This window comes from Dendronephthya gigantea, unplaced genomic scaffold (assembly GCF_004324835.1).
Source record: "Dendronephthya gigantea isolate DGI-Jeju-01 unplaced genomic scaffold, DenGig_1.0 000150F, whole genome shotgun sequence".
NCBI lineage: Eukaryota > Metazoa > Cnidaria > Anthozoa > Malacalcyonacea > Nephtheidae > Dendronephthya > Dendronephthya gigantea.
The window spans coordinates 438,439-465,388 of record NW_021163160.1 but is presented as its reverse complement, the minus strand read 5'-3'; the positions used below and the strand labels follow the sequence as shown (position 1 = coordinate 465,388).

The 26,950-nt window shown below is 36.7% G+C and overlaps 1 protein-coding gene and 1 long non-coding RNA gene across 2 annotated transcripts; both read right to left on the bottom strand.

The window, feature by feature from the left end:
• Positions 1 to 10,455: 10,455 nt before the first annotated feature.
• On the bottom strand, positions 10,456 to 25,634 carry LOC114537105 (collagen alpha-1(XXVII) chain B-like). Its single transcript, XM_028558239.1, has 11 exons — positions 25,429 to 25,634; positions 24,376 to 24,435; positions 24,098 to 24,148; positions 23,305 to 23,358; positions 23,070 to 23,096; positions 21,413 to 21,457; positions 21,211 to 21,246; positions 12,372 to 12,416; positions 11,728 to 11,763; positions 11,183 to 11,488; positions 10,456 to 10,816 (listed from the first exon to the last, which is right to left on the bottom strand). Exons 1-11 carry the CDS (start codon positions 25,534 to 25,536, stop codon positions 10,670 to 10,672), a joined length of 915 nt encoding a protein of 304 aa, XP_028414040.1. The 5' UTR covers positions 25,537 to 25,634; the 3' UTR covers positions 10,456 to 10,669.
• On the bottom strand, positions 13,883 to 16,061 carry LOC114537108. The gene is made up of 4 exons (XR_003688553.1): positions 15,885 to 16,061; positions 15,351 to 15,421; positions 14,379 to 14,632; positions 13,883 to 14,011 (listed from the first exon to the last, which is right to left on the bottom strand). It is a non-coding gene; the product is annotated as an uncharacterized LOC114537108 (long non-coding RNA).
• Positions 25,635 to 26,950: the final 1,316 nt, after the last annotated feature.

Sequence of the window (26,950 nt, the reverse complement as noted above, 5' to 3'; positions counted from 1 at the left end):
CAAAACAGTTTTCAAACGACGCGCTCAAAATATTTGCATACAAGCGCCGACCACGTGTCATATTTCGTTCCTTATATGGACATACATACCACTTTTTAACCGAATTTGAGGTCCGTGGTAGAAAAATATCAGACCGAGGTCTTGACAAAAAAGACCGAGGTCTGATATTTTTCCAGTACGGACCGAATGTATTCGGTTAATAAGGGATTTATTATATGGCATACAGCGAGGGATACAGTATTTAGTTTATTTCTTTATACAATGCGCTGCAGCATTCATATCAAACTCTTGTAGTACAAATTGGGACATTTGCCCTAGCTAGAGTCTAGTCTCTTTTGAGAGCAATACCGCGCGGCCATAAACAAAGATGGCGTTGAGATCGAAGCGAATTCATGAAGCGAATCGGTCTGAGCACTCCCCCGATCTGAGTACTCCCCCTGTAGTTTGCGCATGCGTGAGTCAGCGGCAGCGGCTCATACGATTTTGTGTTGATCTGAATGATCCCCTCGCGCTCGATACACACACGTGCAGACGACTAATCAAAACAAGCAATTAGAAAAATATTTCTTATTACGTTGTTAAAATGGCAGCCAACGACCAAGACACTGGTGAGATTGAAAATATTGTGTCTGGGGAGACAAGCGATCTCAGCAGGGAGAAGCGTTTTAGTGAGCAACGAGAGAAATGTGAACGGATCATGTATTATTTAAGTCATGGTAAACATTTGGATGGTCTGACGAAAAACCAACAGAGAGTTGTTCGTGGCCAAGTCAAGCATTACGTTATGGATGAAACAAGTAAGTAATTTATAGTTCTTCTTTCGTGATAGTTAGATATGATTAATTAATATCGTCATTTAATAACCGTAGACGTAGTACTTTCTTCTCTATAGAGTATGATAATAATAATGATTTATGATTTATGATATGATATAATAATATGTCGATACTGTGATTGTATCACTTGTGTATTAATTTTTATTTTTTGGACATTACAATTCAAAAGTTAATAGCAACATAATGGCACTAGGTTTAAATTTATTAAAGAATATACATTAGATTGATACTTGATCGTGATTTCTAGACAACAAGCTCTACTATACTGGTGGCAAGGAAGGGGTAAAAAAAGAAGTACTCAGTAATGCAATGGGTGGACATAGTGGTGTGAGTGCCACCCTCAGTAAAATTTCTGACCATTTTCGCTGGAATGGAATGAAGGAAGATGTGCAGGAATATGTGAGTTGATATATGAAAATAAAATTTCTGTTTTTATTATACCCTGCCCCCAATTTTTTTTCATCCTGTAAGTATAATAGTACTAGTAGCCTTGTTAGCATCCAAAGAGAAAAATCTTGAACAGAGTGCATTAATGAAAGCATGTGAATTGAGCTATATACTTTTTGAATTGGAAATAAAATTCATCTTTGCTCCACTGTGTAATATCCTTTATTTATCTATATCTAGGTCAAGTCATGTCATCGCTGTCAAATGTACAGGAAGATAAAAACACAAGCGCCAGAGCTTATTCCTATTAAGGTTAAAGAGCCATTGGAGTTGGTCGGAATTGATTTAATTGGTAAGGTTTACTTCATTTAAAAAGCATTAGGTTTAGAATGCCTAGCTCTGATAAAGGGCTTTCTCAAAACGTCAGCAAATTTTCACACATTTTGGTACTTCACTACCATTTCAATTTTGGCTTATATTATTATCTACCTTCTTTAGGGCCATTACCAACAACACCAGATGGTTCAAAGTATGTGTGTACATTCACCGACTACTTCACCAAGTTCGTTGACTTTTACCCCATAAGTAATAAGTCTGCAGAGTGTGTAGCTAAGTGCATTAAAACCTTTTCCTGCAGGTAATTGATTATTTTTGAACAACTTATTGACTAGTACACATCAGATCATATTAATTACTGACTGATAAAGGCTTCATTTCTGCATGACAATATTTTTAGGTGGGGTGCTCCTGCACGATTACTTTGTCCAGATTATTAATGTTGGCGGACAACACTGGGCAACTGTCACCAATATCCACTGTGAGGAAAATGCTGTGAAAGTCTATGACTCCCTCTCCTTGAATGTGACAAAGAAGCTGACACAGAAATTTCATTCCTGTTTAGGTGCATTGCTTGGCACCACTGTATCCAAGATGTTTATCAGCTATCCACCCATGCAAAAACAGAAAGGATGTGATGACTGTGGCCTATTTGCACTGCTTTAGTTTGTTGGCTGGTGATGATCCAAGCCAATTGACCTATGACCAGAGTTGCATGAGAGAGCACCTGGCTCTATGTTTTCAAGTTGGTGAATTAGGACCATTTCCTCTTAAAAATTGTCATGTTAAATTGTAAGTATATTATGCTAATTGTAAATTTTTAAGTGTCGAATTGTAAATAGATTAGCTAATTGTAAATTATTAAATATTAAATTGTAAATAGATTAGCTAATTGTAAATTCATGCATTAAACTGATATTGTGCAGTAGATGAGTCATATTGGTCAAAGGGGATGAGTGAGACTAACTGATGTTGTATGAAGGGGATGAGTGAGATCAACTGATATTGGTCAAAGGATATGAGTAAGACTGACTGATGTTGTATGAAGGGGATCAGTGAGATCAACTGATATTGGTCAAAGGATATGAGTGAGACTGACTGATGTTGTATGAAGGGGATGAGTGAGTTCAACTGATATTGGTCAAAGGATATGAGTAAGACTGACTGATGTTGTATGAAGGGGATAAGTGAGTTCAACTGATATTGGTCAAAGGATATGAGTGAGACTGACTGATGTCGTATGAAGGGGATGAGTGAGTTCAACTGATATTGGTCAAAGGGGATGAGTGAAACTGACTGATGTTGTATGAAGGAGATGAGTGAGATCAACTGATATTGGTCAAAGGATATGAGTAAGACTGACTGATGTTGTATAAAGGGGATGAGTGAGATCAACTGATATTGGTCAAAGGATATGAGTGAAACTGACTGATGTCGTATGAAGGGGATGAGTGAGTTCAACTGATATTGGTCAAAGGATATGAGTGAGACTGACTGATGTCGTATGAAGGGGATGAGTGAGTTCAACTGATATTGGTCAAAGGGGATGAGTGAAACTGACTGATGTTGTATGAAGGGGATCAGTGAGATCAACTGATATTGGTCAAAGGATATGAGTGAGACTGACTGATGTCGTATGAAGGGGATGAGTGAGTTCAACTGATATTGGTCAAAGGATATGAGTAAGACTGACTGATGTCGTATGAAGGGGATGAGTGAGTTCAACTGATATTGGTCAAAGGATATGAGTGAGACTGACTGATGTTGTATGAAGTGGATGAGTGAGTTCAACTGATATTGGTCAAAGGGGATGAGTGAAACTGACTGATGTTGTATGAAGGGGATGAGTGAGATCAACTGATATTGGTCAAAGGATATGAGTGAGACTGACTGATGTCGTATGAAGGGGATGAGTGAGATCAACTGATACTGGTCAAAGGATATGAGTAAGACTGACTGATGTTGTATAAAGGGGATGAGTGAGATCAACTGATATTGGTCAAAGGATATGAGTAAGACTGACTGATGTCGTATGAAGGGGATGAGTGAGTTCAACTGATATTGGTCAAAGGGGATGAGTGAAACTCACTGATGTTGTATGTAGGGGATGAGTGAGTTCAACTGATATTGGTCAAAGGATATGAGTGAGACTGACTGATGTTGTATGAAGGGGATGAGTGAGTTCAACTGATATTGGTCAAAGGATATGAGTGAGACTGACTGATGTTGTATGAAGGGGATGAGTGAGTTCAACTGATATTGGTCAAAGGATATGAGTGAGACTGGCTGATGTTGTATGAAGGGGATGAGTGAGTTCAACTGATATTGGTCAAAGGGGATGAGTGAAACAGCCTGATGTTGTAAGAAGGGGATGAGTGAGATCAACTGATATTGGTCAAAGGATATGAGTGAGACTGACTGATGTCGTATGAAGGGGATGAGTGAGTTCAACTGATATTGGTCAAAGGGGATGAGTGAGACTGACTGATGTCGTATGAAGGGGATGAGTGAGATCAACTGATATTGGTCAAAGGATATGAGTAAGACTGACTGATGTTGTATGAAGGGGATGAGTGAGATCAACTGATATTGGTCAAAGGATATGAGTAAGACTGACTGATGTCGTATGAAGGGGATGAGTGAGTTCAACTGATATTGGTCAAAGGGGATGAGTGAAACTGACTGATGTTGTATGAAGGGGATGAGTGAGTTCAACTGATATTGGTCAAAGGATATGAGTGAGACTGACTGATGTTGTATGAAGGGGATGAGTGAGTTCAACTGATATTGGTCAAAGGATATGAGTGAGACTGGCTGATGTTGTATGAAGGGGATGAGTGAGTTCAACTGATATTGGTCAAAGGGGATGAGTGAAACTGCCTGATGTTGTAAGAAGGGGATGAGTGAGATCAACTGATATTGGTCAAAGGATATGAGTGAGACTGACTGATGTCGTATGAAGAGGATGAGTGAGTTCAACTGATATTGGTCAAAGGGGATGAGTGAGACTGACTGATGTCGTATGAAGGGATGAGTGAGATCAATGATATTGGTCAAAGGATGAGTAGACTGACTGATGTTGTATGAAGGGGATGAGTGAGATCAACTGATATTGGTCAAAGGATATGAGTAAGACTGACTGATGTTGTATGAAGGGGATGAGTGATCAACTGATATTGGTCAAAGGATGAGTAAGACTGACTGATGTTGTATGAAGGGGATGAGTGAGTTCAACTGATATTGGTCAAAGGGGATGAGTGAAACTGACTGATGTTGTATGAAGGGGATGAGTGAGTTCAACTGATATTGGTCAAAGGATATGAGTGAGACTGACTGATGTTGTATGAAGGGGATGAGTGAGTTCAACTGATATTGGTCAAGGGATATGAGTGAGACTGACTGATGTCGTATGAAGTGGATGAGTGAGTTCAACTGATATTGGTCAAAGGGTATGAGTGAGACTGACTGATGTTGTATGAGGCTAATGAAGGGGATGAATGAGACAGACGATTGAAAATTGAATGATTAATCATCAACAAACATGCTCAGCCTCCTGCGGAGTCACAAGTCACAAAAAACTGTTAAAATAAGGAAAATTTGTGCTCATTTCATCTTATACTACAGAAAATTACCCACAATTACAAGAAATCCCTGTGTGACACATTTTAACAAGGCTACCTGTTACCCAAACAGTTTCTTTGCTTTAATATGCATCAAGTTTTTTGTGGGATCGTTGAGATTGGGGGAGAACTGAGCCCGCCGTGCTACGTGCTCAGTTATCCCCCTAGACAGCGCATGCGCAGTTGTTACAAGGGGGAGTACTCAGAACGGGGGAGGACTGAGATCGTGACACCGGCCCATCTCGGCGTTTTGCCGATGAATACATTAATAATAATGAGTTTTTGTCCGCAAACACGTCAACTAAAAGAAGATTCATAGCCATAGGTTTCTCCGTTCTTTTGCTCAGTGCCTCTCTTTTGATAAAGTATATATGAGTAAGCTGAAATATAGACACAGAGTGTTTATCAACTCCGAACAAAGATATTTTAAACTTTTAATATGGACAATCATCAAAAATTTATAATTTTAATACTTACTTGCTTATTTCGTAATTAAAAGAAGGAACTGTAGTCCGTAGAAAAGGCGTACTTTGTTCGTATTCATGCTCTATCCCTTCGACGGAATGAATTTATGAGGTAAACAAAACCAAAATCGAGAAAGAAACCCCGAAAAACCGAAGATATAGAGCCATTGGTCCACTCTTAATTCGCTTTGAATATGTATGAATTTGGTATCAAAATTTGCGCCAAATCATGTAGATTCCAAAAATGGAAGTAACTAGACGTCACAATGTATTGCAACAGCGCTAGCTCCAGTTTCCCTCTCACTTCCGCCGTGAGTAGGTCACTCAGCGGTGAAATTCTATAATAGCGGCGTACTAAAAAACCCCAAAGTCCAGGTCTAGAACGTGATGAATCTGTATGAAAATTGCATTACCAGACGTGCCGAAGGTGAAATTTTTAAATCCCGCTGGTAACTAAGATGTATTTTTTACGCACAACGCACGAGCAGGAAAAAACCACGAATTTTGAGTCAAATAATATAGCCGCGCAGCTGGAAGCGCGCTAACTTGAAACACGATATACCTTTTGTCTACACAGAGTTTGATATGCTTGCCGGCTCTTTCGCCAGCCAGTCGCCAAGCAAGCACTGAAGTAGCTTCCAAAACTTTTTTTTTTATTCGTTAAATAAGAATGATACAGTAATGTAAACAAAAATCAAAGATGAATAAATATAATATTCACATGTACCAAATAATGGTCTTCTTCGTCCATTCTCCGTCGATATTTTTCGTGTCAAAAATAAAAGTGCAAACTTGTTTTTGTTCAAAAATATGAGAGCTGGACCGTTACTACGGCACTTAGTGTAAGGGCCTGTTCATATGAGACGGGCCAGCCCGGTTTAGCCGGGCTAGCACGGCAGTGGCGGGATCTCGCCTCACATATTATTTTACTTTATTTGTAAAATTGCATTCATATGGAACCAGGCCAGCCCGGCTTTGGCGAGATCTCGCCTGAACAAAGCGAGATCTCGCCTTTAACGGGCTCATATGAAAACAGCAAAAGCGAGCTAGCCCGGCTCAACCGGGCTGGCCCGGCTCATATGAACAGGCCCTAAGGGCGCAGCCAGACCTAAAACTGTGAAGGGTTTCTCCTGAGTCAATGTTAGCCTGCCGGAGATATAACGTAAGAAGCGCGGCTGCGGCGGAGCTAGATAGAGCTTGGTTGAGAATATGACCCTGACGGTTAGTGGGACGAAATAAATATCCTGCCAAAAGATCAACGGAGAGTTCACTGGCAATGGAGACGTACACTTCAATTCCCCGTACAGGACACAAGGTAGGATTTGGGTGGCGCCGCATACCAAAGAGATTGTGCGAGCCATCCCGCAGAGACGGCAGAGTCTTGTCCCAAACATGGTTGAAAAGTAAACCACTATCATCCGGTGTCAAGCGAAATCTCTGACCTGTGCGAAATCTCTTACCCGGTCAGAGATTTCGCGCGTGTACACGTGTACGGGTACCCATTTTAGCCGTGCATTGCCTTTAAATCGAGTGTAGTATAAACGGGGCTCTATTTGCTTGCCCAATTTTCACATTTCTCACGTCAGATCTAATTAAGTCAAGTTAGTTACATTCAATCATAGAGCATTGTCTATAGAGTGTGATGTTTGAAGATAAGTGAATATACTGGGACACATGTTCCATTGGTTATTTCTAAATTCAAAAAGGATATTTTGGGGATTTCAAAACTAGAAAGGCTGCATTAAACCTAAAACGTAGTTATTGCCTGCCTCTAAACCCAAATTAGTAAAAGTGGCTTATTTCTCAAACCGAATTAATCAATTACAACAACGAGCCTGAGGGTTGTAACATTTGTTGCATTCCCCTGCCATTCGGTGATTAAAATGCATGATAAAATCTGTCGTGCATGAGTAGAGAACGTTTGTTATAACATGAAGTATGAATGTTTTTGCGCGCCTTTTCTTATGGACCCAATGTTCTTGTAGTTTTATCACCATTGGTGTTATTGGATTAAAGCATTAAAACAATCATTTTCAATCTATTCATCAAGCTTCTGGCGACGGCCTTGAATATCTATGGGACCAAGTTGTGGGGTATGCTTTCCTCAGGGGAGAGAGGCTTGACATCGCTGTCCTCCTTTAAAAGTATGATTAGGAAAAATAACTTATCATTATTACTAGAGGGAGGTTGCAAGAATTGCACTTTGTGTAACTCGTAGTCTTGCAATATTTTTTATAAGAAGTAGCATTTTTGTACGTACTCTTGTCGTGTCCCCATATTAGTATGGGATTTTTATCCCAAGCTATAAAGTTTGACACTTTAATAAAATTTATAATAAAAATAATAATAATAATAAAAAGTTCCTGTGTTTCACTATTCAAATTAGATTATAACGTTATATCATAACCATAATTTTCAAAAAGCCCGCGGAGGAGGGCGTTGTATAACTCACCTGTCAAAACTTCTTACCCAGTCTGCATTCAAACACTGAGATGCGCGATCACTATAACCACCTGTACCTTTGCAACATTGAGCTCCTTCAATGTGGTAAATATAATCTTTGGTGTGATCGCTGCTTAACGATCTCTCAAGGCCAGCAATGTAATATTTCCCTGGACAAGACGAACGACCAGAATAATCAAAGCTGCGCCACCAGTTTGCATAAGTGCATTGCGAGCCTGAAGTTTAAGAAAAGTATAAAAACCTCAATAATAATTCAAAATCCTTTCATACGCAATATGTCCGCTCGATACACAGAAATAAATCATTCATTTAATAAAAAATTACCTACGTACATGCATGCAGCATTTCCCATTATTTACATTTTTTATTTATTTCCTAATAAGTAATTCAAAAACATGTGCAATTTTAGACAGAGCCGATTTGAGCTGCTTTTGATATTAACCCAGATTGTATCCTTGGCACTCCAATGAAAAAAATTGCGAAAAATCTGGTTCTTTGTTCAGATTAGCATTGCTGTCTTTCAGATTGGAACTAAGTTATCATGCATAAATTTAATCAAATCTTTAAGGTTTGCAGTTATTGAAGTGCAGGAAATGCTGTGTTATGATTCGTCCCACAATTTCACTACTTTTATTCCAGATCTCAGATCAATGCTTTATCTCTCCTTAGGTCGGAGGCTCCCATGCAGAACAAGTTTTCCCAAGGGATGGACTGGTGTGGAGTTATCGTATACAGGAACTCGGATTCAAATACCATTGAAATATATTCACCGGCCTCAAAGAATTAGAAACGTCTTGTTTTGTTAGTATTTACTTTATTCCGGTCAACATAATCCATCATCGGCCAGTATTCCCTATTTCACTGTTTACATTATCACCACATCGATGCAATTATTGTTTTTAATTCAGGATTTTAGTGGTAAAATGTCAAAGGCTAGTCGACTACGAAGAATTTGTCCCAGTCATTCACCCTTCATAAAGTAAGTTATAGGTAGCATTACCAATTTTGCCCGATTTTTGAGACTTGATCACTCAACAAAGCTCAGAGTTTCCTTTTGTAGGAGTATAGGAGGAGACCTTCAATACTGAATTTGACCAAAGTCTGTTTCAAAGACTTTTTCCCTATAGTTCAAAGTCACTGCCCTGATGGACCTTAGCCAACCAAAAGATGCATTATTTACAGTATATTATACAAGATTCACAGTAGAATAATGCAAAGTTTTGTTCAGTGACATACGTACCATTGCACTTCACGAAGTGACAAAGCAATACGAGAAGAAAAAACGAACTGAACCACATCATTTAGCGTTGTTTTACTTTTAGACACGAGAGAAAAAGTGGAATGCAATGAAAAGATTAGTAAATGTGCTCGTTGTAATTCAAATTATATTTATAGAAATTCAACCAATTTTGGCAATTAAAATAAAGTAAATGAAAAATATTAATCGAACAGCGAAATTAAATTTAGATTGAACTTTTATTGAGTATAAAATGTAAATATTTTCTTTCCAAAATTAATCGAAAAATAATTAAAACCCGACTCGCGTAATTCATTTTGTTTTTACATACAGAATATAGACATTATATTAGCTCAACTAATCAAAATTCCGTCATGTATCAAGCAAACAAATTGTCAATTTTCACGTTACCTGGATACGAACAGAAGCATGTGGTATTTTAATGCATAGGTGGGAAATAATGGGGTAGTCATTCATTTGTAAAATTGTACAGATCCCTTTCCAATTATGTGTAATATTTATAGCATTTATACGAAGTATACCTGAAGGAATCAATTTAATCAAGACCTTAAAATGGAATATCATCTATATAAGGATGAAGTGAATTTTTTTCAAATGGAAGACAAGGTTCCGTTAACTATTATTCATTAACGAAATCTGCATATTAATAAAACTTGCCATTTATTATTCCAATGCATTTGTTGACTTCCGATATTTGAAAACCTAATTACGCAGTCCACTGAAATCAGTGCAATGTATTGATGCATAAATAAAAGACTCTAAAATCCACAAGAGCAAGATTTATTCCTGTGAGAACATTTTGCAAAGGCTGAAAACAAATCTACTGAAAGTGACAGGTCGAAATTTAGTCGCCCACCGCGTGTCGATTAGTATTTGTATGTCTTTCATTTATTCTCTCTAAAGTGAGTTAGAATTATACGAGTTTTTTCGCCGTTAGTAATTTGTTATTATTGCAAGCAAGCAGTGGCGTAGCCAGAACGATAATTGGGGGGCTAATATTCATATATTCGTGATACGTAGGATTAATTTCTTTTCAAATCAATTGTCTTTACAGTCTGTTAACATGAATATATGAATATGGGCCCCCCCAATTATCGATGCTGGCTACGCCACTGCAAGCAAGAAATATGTGCCATTGCTAACGCATGCTTCTAAATGGAAAAAAGAGAGAAAGCTAGGCATATAGGAGGATATATAATTGGAGTATTCTTTGTTTTAGGATACTTGATATTTTCTAAAAATTACTAAATTTTGTAAATGAAAAAATATTTGAAAAAAATAATGATTAAAACGCAATCCCAAAGTTCATGCCTTCAACAAAGGTTTCAAAGCAAACTCAGTTGTTCCAACCCATTTATCTTCTGTTGATATCAGGCGCCAATATTGAGCTATCAAAGGATCAAAATTCACCGTCACCAATTTCTGCATCACAGGTGAAGGGAAAGTGGCACACTAAAGAGCAAAGTAGAAAGGTTCTGAAATACGTTCATATACTTGCCCACATTTTCAGTGGCGTACCCAGCGTGACGATTTTGCCTCGCTATGTAATTTTCGACTTTCGAGTTATTATAATATTTCATGTCTTCAGAAATTTATTGTTCTCACAGTCAATGCACGCCAAAATATTAGCATAGCGGGACAAATCGACAGGCTGGCATCAATACTGCCCACTTTAAACACATACGCTGAAGACGTTTCTTAAAACTTAATAATGCATATACTACTACATTTACTGGTTGCAAAGCGCCAGCTAACGCCAGACTAACGCTATAATCTATTCCCTGTAAATATTCGTAAGATTGCAATCTGTATTATTACCGTTGCCCAGTTTCTTCCATCAGTAGAGTATTGGAGGTTTAAATTTCCATATCCGTGTCTGACGTTATGACGCCAAGATGGTATAAAGCCTCCTGCCACTGTGACAGATGTGACAAACACCGGACGAACAAAAGTAGCTTGAACATAGTTCCCAGTCTTTGCCGTTTCACTTCCCCAACCACCCGTGTCTGATCTGCCATCAGTCAAATCGCGTGAAGTCACGTGATAGATGTCATTGTAGTAGCCATTTTCTTTAACTTGGTAGTCATTTAACGAATGAATCAACGCATTCGTGATTAGCTCTGTCTAAAATACGCGGTAGGATGATTATGAAATGTTATAATAAATGTTGTATGAAATTCTCTAATCTGCTACATTTTTTGTTTCAGTAAGGTTCTTCTACTGCTACGTCCAAGGCAGACAGGAGTTAAAGGTCTTTCAAGTTCTATCTTTTGTTTTATCTTCTTCTTTCGTGAATTTGAAGAGACATAAAAAAAAACTAAATGTTTATTTTCTGCACAAGAACACAAATGCAAGTGCCTAACCTCTTCGCGTGTAAGTCCATCAGGTCCTGGTTCACCCTAAAAATGCATTGAAATGAACTTTTTTTTCAGGTGTTGTGAAACAATTCATGCACACAAGATGTATAACTTAAGAGCAAGTTAGCTTTTTGTAAAACTCTAAAGAAGGAGAAAGCTGTAATAAAACTATCTCCAGGTTTTCAAGAATTAAAGTCCTTATTTGGAAGTCCTTGTTGTTAAAAACTTAAAAGATCGGATCTTCCGTCACGTTAAAAGGCCACATGAAAAAAATTAGTCACCTAGATTTTAAGTAACGTTATCAAGTGAAACCGCGGTAAACATATTAAGAAAGGTTTGCCTCTTTAAAGTTGAATACTAGTTTGTATTCGGACTGAAATAATCACTATAAGAATTATCTGTTATACATATAACAATTACATAAGATTTACCGTCTCTGAAGCCATGCAATTTGAAGCTGTATATTGTGGATCAGTGCAATTGTCTTGCATTTTTTGTCGGTGCATTTTATTTGTCGAGCGATCACTAACCTCGCGCGCGCCCCATAAACATAGAGTGACAATTGTCTAGTAGTTCAATACGAATATAGTTCACTGTGTTCGCGGTACGAAATTATATACTTAATGCGAAGGATTCGTATTCTAGCTTACATCTTCACCATCATTTCCCGTTTCTCCCGGTTCACCACGTACACCCTATAAAAATGCATGATATTGAGTATGCCTTTAATACAAAGGTTACTCGTTTTAGCCTTGAACTTTGTTTCCTGGACACTCGTGCAGAACCAGGACCGCAAACCAAGGGAGGGACACAGGACGAAAAGCGTGCCCTTAATACGGTTGTAAAGGCAGATTAATCGTGTATTTTATTGGTGTTTAGTTACACTTAATGCGATTTATTAAATACACTAAACACACCTTTAGACACGTTTAATGTTCAGTACTAAGTGTATTAACGGCGGGATTAATACTTAAGACTAAATGTTGATTAAAGTGTGCTAAAGGCAGATTTAATTAAGTGGATTAAATGCAGATTAAGGCAGTTTAAAGGAACGTATAATTGCCTTTAATATCTTGACTTTTTTGACTAAAGTCGATTTTAATCATAAATGTGCTAGTTGGCTAAAGTGTATTAAAAGTAGATTTAATACATTGTTTAAAGGTCGATAAAGCGTGAGATAAGTATAGATTAATCGCCTTAAAACATTGATTAAACCTTGCGTAAATGCACATTTAAACTGTCTTTAATTAACCTATTATATTCACAATAATTCAGCTTTTGTTAATTCGTTAGCTGCATGGCTGTTATACTTATATAACCTATTCCATGTAAATAAACGAAGAAACTGATTTCCATTCAATTACAAGCTCAACTCGCAATAAAACTTAAATTTCTAATCGTTATATTTGGTACAAGCTACACGTATAGCTAGCTATAGTCAAACAAATACAAGCATCACCAGTTCATTGCAAAAAAGCATTTATTTCCCTCTATACCCGTGTATTTACAAAAATTCATCATTTTAAATAAATAGATAAGTCGTAATGTATAGTATACATCCATGATTCCTATACTAATATTATTGCATGATGTGATGTTTCTGGTACGGTGAATAATATGGTGTTTTCAACAATTAAATTACAGTTCAGTGCATCGATCTCCAGACGCGCAATAGCCAATATATTTTCAAAAATATATTGCGCGTCTAGAGACCAATAAACAAGGGCACTGAACTTTGAGTTCGGAGTAAACATATATTTAAGAACCGACTTGGCCTTGTAGCTCATTTGGTAGAGCATCGGACTAGCATACATAATTATTTGCATCTTCTAGGATGTCCATCGTCAATGTACATGTAACTGAAATAATTTTGTAGCAATTTTTAACTAAAGAGTCTATCGTGACAGATTCAAATCATCCTCGGCTAAATATTGTGCTCCAACTGGTTCATTTGTCGGGTCTTCAGTTAGAACAACACACGCCCAACCAGGACAGTTGGCTGGTTTTGGGTTTACCGGAGGGTTCTCCTTCCTCTCTTGGTGTAACAGCTCGTTTGGACAATCCAGGTAGCGAATCCTTGTGGTTTTATCAAGCTTCTTCTTAGTTCGCTTTAATTCTCTGCTTTCCCAAGAAAGCTTCCGAACCTTGTAGTGTTAATCCTATTTGTTTCCTCGTCTACCTCGCTTTTTTCAGAGGACATATAGTCCATTCTCATGACGTCTGCCACCTTTGCCACTTTCGTCTGGTTCCAACCCATTTTCTCGATCGTTTTTAATCTTCTCGCTAGTTTCTAAAAGCAAATATCGTCGAATAATTATATTCTTACTTGGGTAAGTGTTTGAGATTTTGGTGCTAAGTATAGTCTCGCCTAAAATCCAGTTGCTAATTTTTCTTCCGGTGGTTTTTCTCTTCGGAGTTCGAGTCTTACATGTCAGTGTAGTAGGTTATCCAACTAAGTACTACAACCAACTTCTTGATGGGGCTTCGCTCGAAACATCGAAGAATTTTCTTATTTTCCATGTAGTTGCATATAACCTACTACACTGTTTAACTGTTACGTTAAAAGTAGTTAGATAGTCGTGTTCAATCAAGTATGAAGCAAAGCTAAAATAATCATTAAGTATCAACTTTTTTAAAAAGATATTGTAAAAACATACCTCCTCCTTTCTGCTCCTTCTCCTGCAAATTTGAACGTGTTGCTGTTCTGTTCCAAGAGCAACTCTTTTCTGTTTTGCTTTGCATGACTTGAAATACCTCTTAAACGCCTCTAAAACATAAAAAAGCAACAATCACCTTCTAGATTCAGGGCCAAACAACCGTTGGCCAAGGACAATTTTCCTGACCACCAAATTCATGTTGCAGTTCTTCTGCCACTCTTTTAAATAGCTGTGAATTTTGCTGAGAATCGGGGCTAGAAACAAGAAACTTAATTAGTTCAAAATTATTACTTGTGCTTAACCTGTGTAGCATACTGTCGAACTTCCATGCTCAGTTTGAGAGTTACTGTTCAAAAGATAGTGTTCTTGTACGTGGTACAAAGGGACACACTATTAAAATATACCAGCCTTTAGAATTTTATGTATGCCATTATGAATTTATTTTAAGGCCTTCAGAATTTTGCATAATTATCACATGTTCTGAATTCACCATATATCGCACAATTCTGAAGGCCTCACATAGAATTCTGAAGGCTTCAAATAAAATTTCAAAGACTGGTATAATTTATATTTATAGCATGTCAGCACAACTTCCAGTCTAATATGCAGTTTAACCCATTAAGTGGCAGAGCTTCCCCACTGACGAGTATTTCGTCTGGCAATAGACAAGTAAAAAATATAAGTAGGGTGTCCTGGGGCACATTGCCACTTAATGGGTTACCCATCAAGTTTGCGCCCTGATGCGCCCTACTTTGGCGTTTTACTCTGTCTACACCAGAACTATTTTACTCATTAAGGGGAGAGTGCTGGTGCTTAATTGGTAATATATTAATTACAATCAAAAAAAAAGATAAGACTCAATCTAAAATACTAACATCGGAAAGGTAAACAATGTACATCATCTCGGTAACATGACTTCACCAGTTTTATTAATATAAATTAGTATTGAAAGAAGTTGCCTTTATGCATTACCTTTCAGTTAATCTAAAGTGCATATTTTCATCAGCACTCCTAAGAGCCTTGAGTTTTCTTCGGACATTATTCTATTGAAGAACATAGTAAACACATTTCAAAATTAAATATCTAAAAATAATGGTTTTTAAACATGGTTTACAGTTCTTACAATTGATTTCTGTTAAACCTTTGGTTGGCTTTTAGTTGAACATTTAGTTGAAAAGTCAGCCTAAATTGGTGGCAATGTGCCTAGACATGCCCCCTGGATTTTCTCTGTGTAACACCAGACATTTTACTCCTTTAGTGTTATGGTACAAGCAGTGAATAGGATAGTAAATATAATTATATTACCATAATAAGGAGACATTTATAAAGACTTTAAAACATACAAAAGATAACTATATATAAACAAAGACCAATTCAAACAATATGGACATTTTTGTCCTCATATTATTAAAATCTGTTATTCAACATAAACGGTCAACGGATAAAGGCATAAAGCCATTCAGATGAAATGGTTAATAGGAAATAAATGAAACTGTATTTACTTACACTGCAAGCTTTGGGCACTTTATGTTTGTTCTGCCCGGTCTGTCTGACTCGTCTGCCAGGTGAAGTTGTCTGGGACAAGATGTCCATTTTTGTTTCAATATTTTTCAAAGCACTTTCATTGCTTGAAATGGTATTAGCCATTTGAGCTCTCAAGAGCCTGTTTTCCTCGACCACATTTTGTAAAAAAAACGTACTGATCGGGCAAAGACATTTCAGTGGATATGTCGAAAAATCCAGTGAAGTCAGATTCAGCTGTTTGTCGCGAAAGGACTTTGAACACATTGACACAGTTGATTGTTGAATTGTATGTAGATTTATAATTGAGCGCGATCACGTCCAATATTTCATTGGTTGTAGAAAACTTTCACAGCAGGATTCTATCGTTATCATATTTCTTCCGTTAGGTATAACACACGAACATCAAAGTCTTTACCCAGATAACCTAGAAAAGCACTGGCCTAAATGTAAATTGGGCTTCCTTACGAATACTAAGTCATTTAAAAATTGATTCCGTGCACATTTCCTCTACAACGATAATCCGCCATTGTTTTAGTCGCGTTATTTATAGAACAGACATATTATGAGTTGCCTACCCACCCTATAGGGGACAGTTATCCGATCGGAGACAAATATCATAAATTCATAATTGTTAAATAACGCAAAAGCGCGGGAAGCACACATTACGTACTTTGGCGCAATGACAACGAACGACAAATATTTTGAAAAGCCTTAAATTGAAAAATTCTGTAAAGCTTTTGGTGGTATACCTTGCGCAAAACCGGTTGAAATGGCACATTTTAACCAGTCTTTCCACACAGCGAGTGGCGCACTTGCTACCAGTGGAATGCGCAGCCTTCTGGAAGCTAAAAGCCCAGTGCCACCAGAGGCTGAACAGAATTGTTTTATACCTGCGAAGCAGCGTCGTCTCTCCAGACCAAATAATGTCGAGGAAGTGCGCCTTAAACGTCGCCGACGTAAACAGAAATTACGAGAAAGGAAACGTAAAGAGACCAGAAATGTCAAGCAAAGACGGCTGGAGGAGAAAATAAAGAAAAATATTGAGAAAGAATTGAAAGCCACAACGACTGAAATGAGATCGAAGGCCGAGTTTTTTTGGAGAAAGTGGAGAGAGGAAAAGTCTTTGCGTACTACGTCTCGTATGTAAGTACATGTATATTGCTCCTTATATTTAATTTGAGCAGTTTATAGAAGCAGGGTTATATCGATAGATTGCTAAAATTGTGTGTATTTACTTAATACTGTTATACTGCATTAAAGCACCCCACATTATATTCAGTATAATTCCCCCCCCCCTTATGGAGTATATTTGACCCTCCAGAATCTAAGCAATTTTGATTGAATAATATTAATATGTGCTTTTTTAACGCTGGGATTTAAGAGACCCCTTGCAGAAATGAAATATTTTTTTCCAACCTTAACAGAATTCATTTGGCAGTTCTGGCCACATCTTAGAAAACTGCATTTATAGGCAGGGGTTTATATTATTAAATGAAGTGGAACATTGACCAACAATGTAACCTAAGTATCATGCCCCAGGCCTACAGTATGTTTTCATTCGCTATGATTGATTGGCAGCGACAAATGAAGGAGGACCTGATATATTCTTTACCATGCTGCATGTAAAAAGCCAGATTCAGGCTTTTTTGTCTGATTGCCCGATTAGACAAAATCTTTTTGAATCTGCATTTGATTGAATGATGATACAGTGATCAAAACTATAATTCAAATTTTGTGTGAAATTTAAATTTCCCCTGCAACATTTTCATTCAATACTCAATACAAACTTTGCTGTGGGTGGAAAGCGATGGGATGAATGTTTGATTTGGGCCTTTGTACATAGGGAGTCTGATATAAATGGTGTAATAGTATAGTATTTAGAATCCTCTGTCCCTAGTACATTTATCTTGCATGATTCATAAAAACTTTAGACACAATTGACAATTCCAATTATGGACTGAAATAGACAAGGAGATTCAAATAAATCACCAAAGCTGGAAAAGAGCATACTAAAATTAGTATATTTTCAAAGTTTGGTTGTGAAATGTTGTAAATTTTAGCTCACTTTACTAGCTTTTTTATTCCGAAGCTAGAATGTGCTCAAAATGTTCTGCTCGTTTGGAGTTACTATTGTACTGGCCAATTAAGAAGAGAAAGCAATTTGAACATTAATGGGGTACTCATGAAATGCTAGCTACAGATATGACCATATGTCTCCAACCTTTTGAAACAATAGTTTGTGCTTACAGTAGCTGTCAATTCATGAAACAACACTGTCTTGAAGATCATTTGATCTTTATATTAACCCATTAAGGGGCAGAGCTTCCACACTAATGAGTAAAATTGTCTGCCGTTAGACAAGTAAAAAATAAGTAGGGCATGCCGGGCACATTGCCACTTAATGCGTTAACTCGAGAGATTGTCAGCTTTTGTAGTTAACACATTAAGTGGCAGAGCTTCCCCCTGACAAATGAAATAATCTGACATTAGACAAGTAAAAAAATAAGTAGGGGGCATTGCCACCTAATGCATTCAACTATAGTATACTGAATAGCAGTTATACAGCTGAACAATATTCAAGCCTAAATATTTTCAATATCAACCTGGCTATTATTTATTTAAATTTTTCTAGGTCTATCCATGAAATTGACCCAGCCAACTTGAAAATATTGTCAAGTGGATGAAAAAATAAAATTGGTGAGGGGACATTTGGCATCTGTGTAAAAAAGATGTACAGAGGGCATGTAGTTGCTGTGAAACAGTTTAAAAGCCATACAAGTAGAACTGATGTGGAAAAGGAAGCCATGATGATTAATTCATTTGATCACCCTGGTATGAAAATGATTAATTATTATGATTACAGCATACTTGAAACTTACGGCACTGTAACAGAGTTTACGTGGATAGTTGGGAGGGGTGTGTATATTCATATATTCATGTTCATATATACATGGATATATTAATACACCCATCCCCCCCACACCACCAATTATCAATGTTGGGGATAGGCCTGTTTACCGTTAGGTATGATCATGTGGAATAATGATTAGCAGTATGGCAACTCTTCTAGCAAAACTGATCCTGAAGTTTGTATTTTCACTCAAAATTTAAAGCTGAGAAACTTCTGCTTTAATAGTTGATTGTTCATGATCAACTTCATTCAATGTCTCTGTATTCAGATTGTGTAAAATTGTACTGTACATGGAAATACAAGAAGACTCATGACTTATTTTATTTATTTATAATTTCATAATACTTTTCTTATATAAGGTTTGCCATTTCTGTTTGGTATCAATGTACAATCAAAGCCATACATATTGGTTACTGAATTTTATGGAATTGGTGGACAGTGTGCTAATAATGATATAGCTGTATATTATGGACTTGCATGCAAAACACTCTCACCTTTGAAACTGTAACTGTTACAATCACTTTCTCCGTCTGTGTCGGATGAAGACGTTGAAGAATCTTTCTTCAAACTTCTCTTCAGCTGGCGAGATTGTTTTAAAGCCATATGTCTACGGAATGTTGTTTCCGAAACGTTTTGTTCGCAGTGGTCGCAAAACACGTAACTGTTCGCCTTATCCATATCGTATTATAACTGCCACGCACTTTGGCCAATTTATATAAACTTGTATATCAATCACTTCCGCACTTTATAATTATACTAATGAGCGAATTTGCACAATAAGAAGTCTTTCTTATTTCTTGTATATTGTCCGACAGTGTCTCGAAGTGCTTAAATTCAGGTGAAATAAAGGCGCATTATAGCATTACGTTACTCGATAATAACAAACGTATCAGATATCATCATGTTTATTTGTTACCATATAATTGTTGCAATAACAATATATTTAATCCTATTAAATTGCCGTCCTAACGGAATTAAAGTAGGTGTCAGGTTTTGTCTTCATTTAAAATCAAATTAAAGGTGATTAAATGCTATCTCTGCCTTTAATCAACATTTAAACAACTGGTTAAAGTTTATTAAACTATACGCGCACTAATGTCGGCTTTAACCCACTTTAAAATGCTCACTAAATGCAATTAAATCTATCGGTTTCCAAAAGAGATGTTTTATTCAAAATAAATGCGATTAAATGTAACTTTTTCTTTAATCACCTTTAGTCGGCTTATTAAAAGTTATAGATACGCATTTAATACCTTTAGTATTTTTGCTAAAGCTAATTAATGGCACGCTTTTCGTCCTGTGGGAGGTGTAGGGGAGGCGGCAAATCAGGCAATATACCCCGGGCAACAGTTTACATATATAGGGACGTACACTGAAAGGCTACATGCAGAAACAATAAACTTTGTCAAAGGCTACATGCAGAAACAATAAACTCATGTCTTTAGAAATTTATTGTTTCTACAATCAACAAGACGCCTGTTCTGGCGTTAACTCCGGCGCACGTGCCAGTCTTTAATATAGAGCTTCTGAACATAAACAATACAGTTCATAATTCGCATTTAGATGCCTTGCGAACCTAAATGTTCGATCGCGAAATTCAGAAGCACAACGTACTTTAAAAAGTATAGAAGTTCAATTGTTCAAAAATGTAAATAAACCGCATGATACATTCGCTTTGTCTTACACTTTGCCTCTGGAATTCGCGCTTATATAGTTATATTACATATAATACAAAAAATATATATACAAAAAAAAAACAACACCAAAACAAAACCGAGGCGAATTTTCAACTCCGTCGCTGACGCCGGAGTAATAAACACCAAAATATTAGCATAGCGGGATAATTTTCAGGCTGGATACGCTGTACTGGCTATGTTTGGATGGTAAAAGAAATTTTTAAGAACTTATAGTAATCACACATTAGTGAGGTGCGTTCGGAATGTGTTGATTTCGGTTTAACAAAAAAATTTCGGTTTAACATCAAAAACAAAAATGTTAACATTATAACGTCACAGCGTATGTGATTAATAGGTTACCCGCAAAATGAGTAATTTAACAACAGTGATGGCTCATATTCTTTGATTAACAACAAAATGTCAAAATAGAGCGAGCACATGGTCTCCAGTTACTATAACGACACATCACAACGAGGCCGAATCTGACATCGCAAATCTCGATATGACACGGCTAGGAAAGGAAACGTTCTCCTTCGTCCAACGCAACTAAGAAAATCGCATCCATCAGTTCAAAAGTACCTTCTACGAGCGCCTCGTTACCAGGCTACGCAGAAGAATACGATGGGCGTGCGGCATGCAATATCTCGTGGATATATTCTATAAACAGCGCAGGTAAAATACATCATTTCCCATCTCCTTGAATTACCCTCAAATATATTACCTTCTGACCTATCGGACCAGTTTCGCCACTATGCCCCTGAAACGAATTATTATAACAATTTATCAAATATACATTCAGGGCTGACTATATATATTAATATATTATATAAACATATACATTACATTGCAATGCACATATAGAAACAAAACCCTTTAGGTGGCATATATATTTCTAAAAAATTTCATTTATTTTTTCAGCTGACCTTTGGTCCATTAAACCCGTCCTCTCCAGGTGCACCACGTGAGCCCTAAAAGTAGAGACAAAACACCAATGAGCTTAGACAAGCTAACGGGGCCGAAATGAGCGGGATAATTGGAGAGGATGAATATTCATTCTGCTTTCAGAGCCATGCAGATATGAGAATATTGAATATATATAATTTATATGCACATAATTGTCAAATATAGCTTTGGCTCGTTACAATAATTTTTGCTTTAAGATAATTAATTCTCTTAAGAGTTTCTCTTAAGAAAAATTCTCTGAGAAATAATCCGGATGTGATTTTTTTTTTATTTTGCACTCAAACAGGTCACCCGCATATAGAAATATTCACATCAGCCACCTTGACATGTCGACACATAATTTTATACTGTATTATATTATTATAACGATTAAATGAAAACCAGGAAGTAGAATAGAATATTGAAGCAGAACTTCACAAGCAATGTATTTGGCTACCTTGTGTTTGTTCAAAAACTGGCAAATTCCGAATAAACAGGACATCTTGAGAGCCAAAATAATTATATGAATGAAACAACACGCAGGTTGAGACTGTAAAATTTCGACTTTGTTTGAAAGTCATCTTTTGACTCATATTTTTTATACTATATTTTTTATTCATATTTTGAATTTTGCAAAATGTCCCGCAGTTTATTCCGAATTTGCTTTTTAAAGCATTTGCATGTCATTTAAAGAAAAGAGAAGAACATTAAAATGATTGGTATTTCAATAGCGCTAAATAAACTAAAATAGCGCTGATTTAACATTAATTCTATTAGTGCGGAAGTTCAACAACAACGCCTTATTATATATTCCGTAAAGTGAAAATCAATAGAACAAAATTAACGAAAAACAATTGCGTTAACTTATTGATCATTAACATTTTCGCAACAACAATAGCAATAAATCAAACGACATTTAGCATAGAGAAATATTCATTAACGTAAAGGTGTACAAAGTAAATATTAGAATTCGCATTCTATCATATTTGTCTGTTCACACAACAGCAATATATGTGCAGTATGTTTTATCCCTAGATGTGTTCTCTTTCAAGTAGGTCTGCATGCATAAGTCTGCCCCATGCTGTTAGGCAGTGCATGCACATTCCGTTCAGCAGCTGCTATCAGAATTTGTTTTTGAAATTGAACGTTTTGTAGTGAACAACGTCTTCTCATCTGTGCCTTTATAGCTATATTTTGTTTGTAATTTATGTATACATATATTAGAACGCAGATGAGAGAACTTTGTGTAAATTAGTATTTCTTCACGCAAAATGTCGTTTGATTTATTGCTGTTGTTGTTCCGAAAATGTCAATGATCAATAAGTTAACGCAATTGATCTTCATAGACGTGGAGTAATACTGCCTTCATTTCCACATGCAGTTTCAGAAAAAGGAATAGAAATTCTATTCTCCTTTGGTAAACAAGGTCAGAGCTGTATATAAAACTAATTCAAACAGGGTTCCTTACACGTCAGATACGCGTTGTAGATTAGGTTATCGTAAGTTCGCTGTATTAATTAATATTATTATTATGTTCCACCGCCTCCAAAGAGAATATGATAAATGAGAGAATATTTGATTTATTATAGAGTATATTAAATCTATTATTAGCAATTTTAAACATTCTATACAACATACCTTGTGACCACGTTGTCCTTTTTCACCCTAAAGTATATATATTTTTTAATTTGTTAGACCAATTATTACCAGATTCTAGCTTAGGAATTTGATTCTCTAAATGATAACGGTTGGAAATGGATGGTGAAGACAGAAAGTTAGTGCAATATGCAAATTGTCCATTCTTTTAGTTCTTCTCGCAAACTGAACAAAATGCTGGGACAATTAGGGAAGACAATTTTCGTGTAATACCTACCATTTCTCCATCACGTCCTGAAGCCCCATCAGATCCTCGTGGACCTTGAAATTCCTAGGCGGTTCCATTCAAGAGCATGTCAGTAACGATACTCAAGTGGTGTTGTAGGTTAATTTCGTAAATTAAATTAAAATAAACTAAGCAGGCGTCTTGTTATATTCAGATCGTATCAGATAATATTATGCGCTAATATACACATTTGAAATAACACTGGGCTATATGATCATATTTAAATTAAGGCATATTAATAGAGAACACCACATGCATGCATGGATGAGCGCGAAGATATGGAATTTATTTCAGCGAGTGTTCAGAATGATTCTCGCACGAATGATTCTCTCACGCAGAGATTTCAGCAAAATTTTTTTGAAAAGCCAGGCCCCATAGTTACTGCTGAGAGACATCAGAGCAGCAACTATTGCCTTATAGTTACAGGTGATTTTTCAATTATGAAATTATACTAAAAAGTATATGATATGTATTATTTTTCACATTGCTCGGTTTTCTTTGTTCTTGTCGGGGAAAATAATTACTAAGAAATTCTAAAAAGCATATAAGAATATAATATAAAAGAATATATAAAAAGCATTTCCATTCTATTATTATACTATAAATGCAACCTCGGCAATGCAATCATTGTGAAAAATAAGTACGTTATTTTGAAGCACCTCGGGGATATGCGTTTACTCCCCTCGTTACCTCAAAATAACCTATATTGGAATCGATGCCATGCATTTTCAATATTTTTGCCTGCGCATTCTAGTCCGCCTTTATCATGTGGTTAATGACATACGTAAAAATTGAAAGAAGTATATCCAGGATATCCTCTTTCACCCTGGTCACCCTAAAAATTAAATTTAAGGTGGAGTGAAATTAACATAATTCATATAATTATACACGTCTAATCCATCATTTAAAGATAATGATTATATAAATGATAATTATATACAATTATTCGAGAGTGAAAATGAGGGCACTGTGTTCCATTGCCCCAGGGTTTCCTGGATAAGACATGATTCAAAAGCCTAACGACGCAAACAAACAAAAAGTAGATTCTTAAATAATACTAACCTGCGGTCCAGGCGAGCCAGGATTCCCGTGCTCTCCCTGTACTATGGTAAGTCCAAAAGCCTAGAGAAAAAAGGTTGATGGGGTTTAATTTTTTTCTCCTTCTGAAAGGTAGGACGGAATTTTTGACCTGAAAATAGAGGTGTGTTATTTATCGTTTGTCTCTCCAATAAATTTCAATAAAAAAATTTCAAACTGGAATTGCAAATTGTAAGTGAAATGGGGTGATTGATTACACGTATAGTGCCTTTATCTCCTCCCGTGCAGTCACCTTCAGGAGTGGAAATATCGCGTGTCACAAAACTTTGCCAATGTGAATTCTCTCGCGAGTTGGGATCGCACATAAGTAAGTGCGAATATAAAGCAGTATATAATTATGCATTCGCATTGGATAAAACCGCAGTACGATGGTACGTGTGTGCTCAAAAAATCATCCTGACAAACAAAAATCGCTGAAATCAAGATGCATGCACGTCAAGATCACAAGACATGTAAAACAAAAGCTGGCTATGTTACTGGGTATTCATATATGCTTGCTCTAATAAGCGTAAAAGCAATCACTATAATAGATGAAATCAGCCAAACATGAGATGAATATATGAATACTCCCCCCCCCCCAATAAAGGTTTTTGGTATAGCAGTGGTAAGAGCTATATACCGGAATGCTAGTGTTGTTTCGTATCAACCCGAGGTAATTACTGCAGCTCTAACTTGGTATGACATTGGTTGGGGTTTTTTAAAAGTTTTTTTTGAAAGTTTAAAACCAATTTAGCGTTGCTATTAGCGTATATTTTAGTGAATTTGAAACAAGCCGTGTAGTTATTGTGCCTAAACCTGGAGCTTCCACTGGGCTTGAATAATTCCAATTTGTTATTTTCGGACATCTTGTCAATACATTATAATTATAAGATAACTTTAAGAAAAGTACTTTAAAATAAATTTTGTTTTTCTAATAGTTTTTCAAGCGTTTATCCTTTTCGCAGTTAAAAGGCACCTCACAGGGAACTATATATAATACTGCCGCTCTCTCTATATCTGTGCATGTATTAAGCATACCTTGCTGCTTTTTATGCACACAACCGACTTGTTGACTCCTTCCAACTTTCTCACTGCTTGCCCGTCTGACGTAAAGACGCTTGAGAGAAAGATAAGAAATACAATCATCTTGCGAGTGAAACACTGATTGATCTTGCTGCTTGTTTGGGTTTAATGTTCAATGGATCAGTTTAAATTACAAGTATACATCCATGGGAAGACATTTGCAAATCATTATAGTCTGCGATATGGAAATGTCAATGACCCTGTTGACAGCTCCTCCAGATCAACATCGACGCTCCTGATGTAATTAATTTCACACAATGCAGGGTCAACGGGAATTTCACCTCGTTGTTTCCCGAGATATTTCAGCACTCAGCAGCGTGACCTTCCCTGGTTTTATTTGCTCAACCAGTTAATAGTACTGAAACGTAGTTCAGGACTGCGTTCGCACGGGACCGGACGAATTTTGTACCGCGTGCTCAAATTCGTCCGATTTCCTCGTGTGAACACGCAGAACCGGTGATATTTTCATTTTTAACGCGGGAGCACTATATCTATCGGGTGAAGCAGTGCGTGGTTCTATATTTGTCGTTTATTATCCCTTGTTTGAATTGCATTCGACGCATATACTGTAGACCATACAATATCTCAAAAACTTTTGCTACTTTTCCCTATTTTTTATCTGCTTGAAAATTAATTGGTCGAGGAAAGAGGATCGAGTAAAAAGGAACCAGTGTCGAGAGTTATAGTTTGATATAGTATTAAATTTAAAGTTAAAACTGAGTGGGCTGAGAAGTCAATCGAGGGCGAGTGGACACAGGATATTATAGCTGATTATTAATTAATTAAATAGAGGAAAATTTCTTCCTATTTCACAAGCAGGTTTGTCTTCGAGAAACTAATCCTTTTACGCGATCATGTTATGTCAATTTGTTATAATCAGTTTGACGCACATTTCACAGTGTTCCCATTTTTACTTCGAATTCCGATTCGTTAATTCTCATAGCTCAGCTTACGGAACACCTCTTCAACTGTACTTTCGCTCAATGCTAAAATAATTATGACATTGACAAATAAAATATAGAATAAAATATTGAGAAGTATTGAGAATAATAATGTTCTTTGAGCACAAAGATGTTCCATCGAGGTAAAGTAATGATCAAGCAACAAGACCTTCGTGAGCAAGGAGGATGGAGGGTGTGCATAGCAAACAATTTGTTGTTAAAAAGCATTACATCTTCTAAAGTTCTAGTATTCTACCTTAATGTCAATGAAATGCAGCGTGATTAAGGAGATCGTGTATATATTTTAGGCTATTTAGCCAAGGGCTGTTTTCCACTTCGCTTCACTTCACTTGCAAAGCTTTCCACTGTCACGCCTTTTTACGTGCGGAAGTATTCAGTAAATGCTTTCAAATATTATTATTATTATATACCACTTGTCAAAGCTTGGTGTTCGTAGCATTTCATTGGTCGAGAGCGAACACATGAGAGTGACGAAATTTTGATGTCACCAGCGCCACCCCCTGCAGAGTGAGATA

Bases quoted from the DNA above. Each gene is read 5' to 3' on its own strand.
- LOC114537105 (XM_028558239.1), bottom strand. From the start codon at position 25,536: ATGATTGTATTTCTTATCTTTCTCTCAAGCGTCTTTACGTCAGACGGG. The intron at 24,436-25,428 runs GTATGCTTAATA...TTTTTTCTCTAG, and splicing joins TGTGCATAAAAAGCAGCAAG to GCTTTTGGACTTACCATAGT. The intron at 23,359-24,097 runs GTATGTCATTAA...GGAACCGCCTAG, and splicing joins ATACTTCTTTCAATTTTTAC to GAATTTCAAGGTCCACGAGG.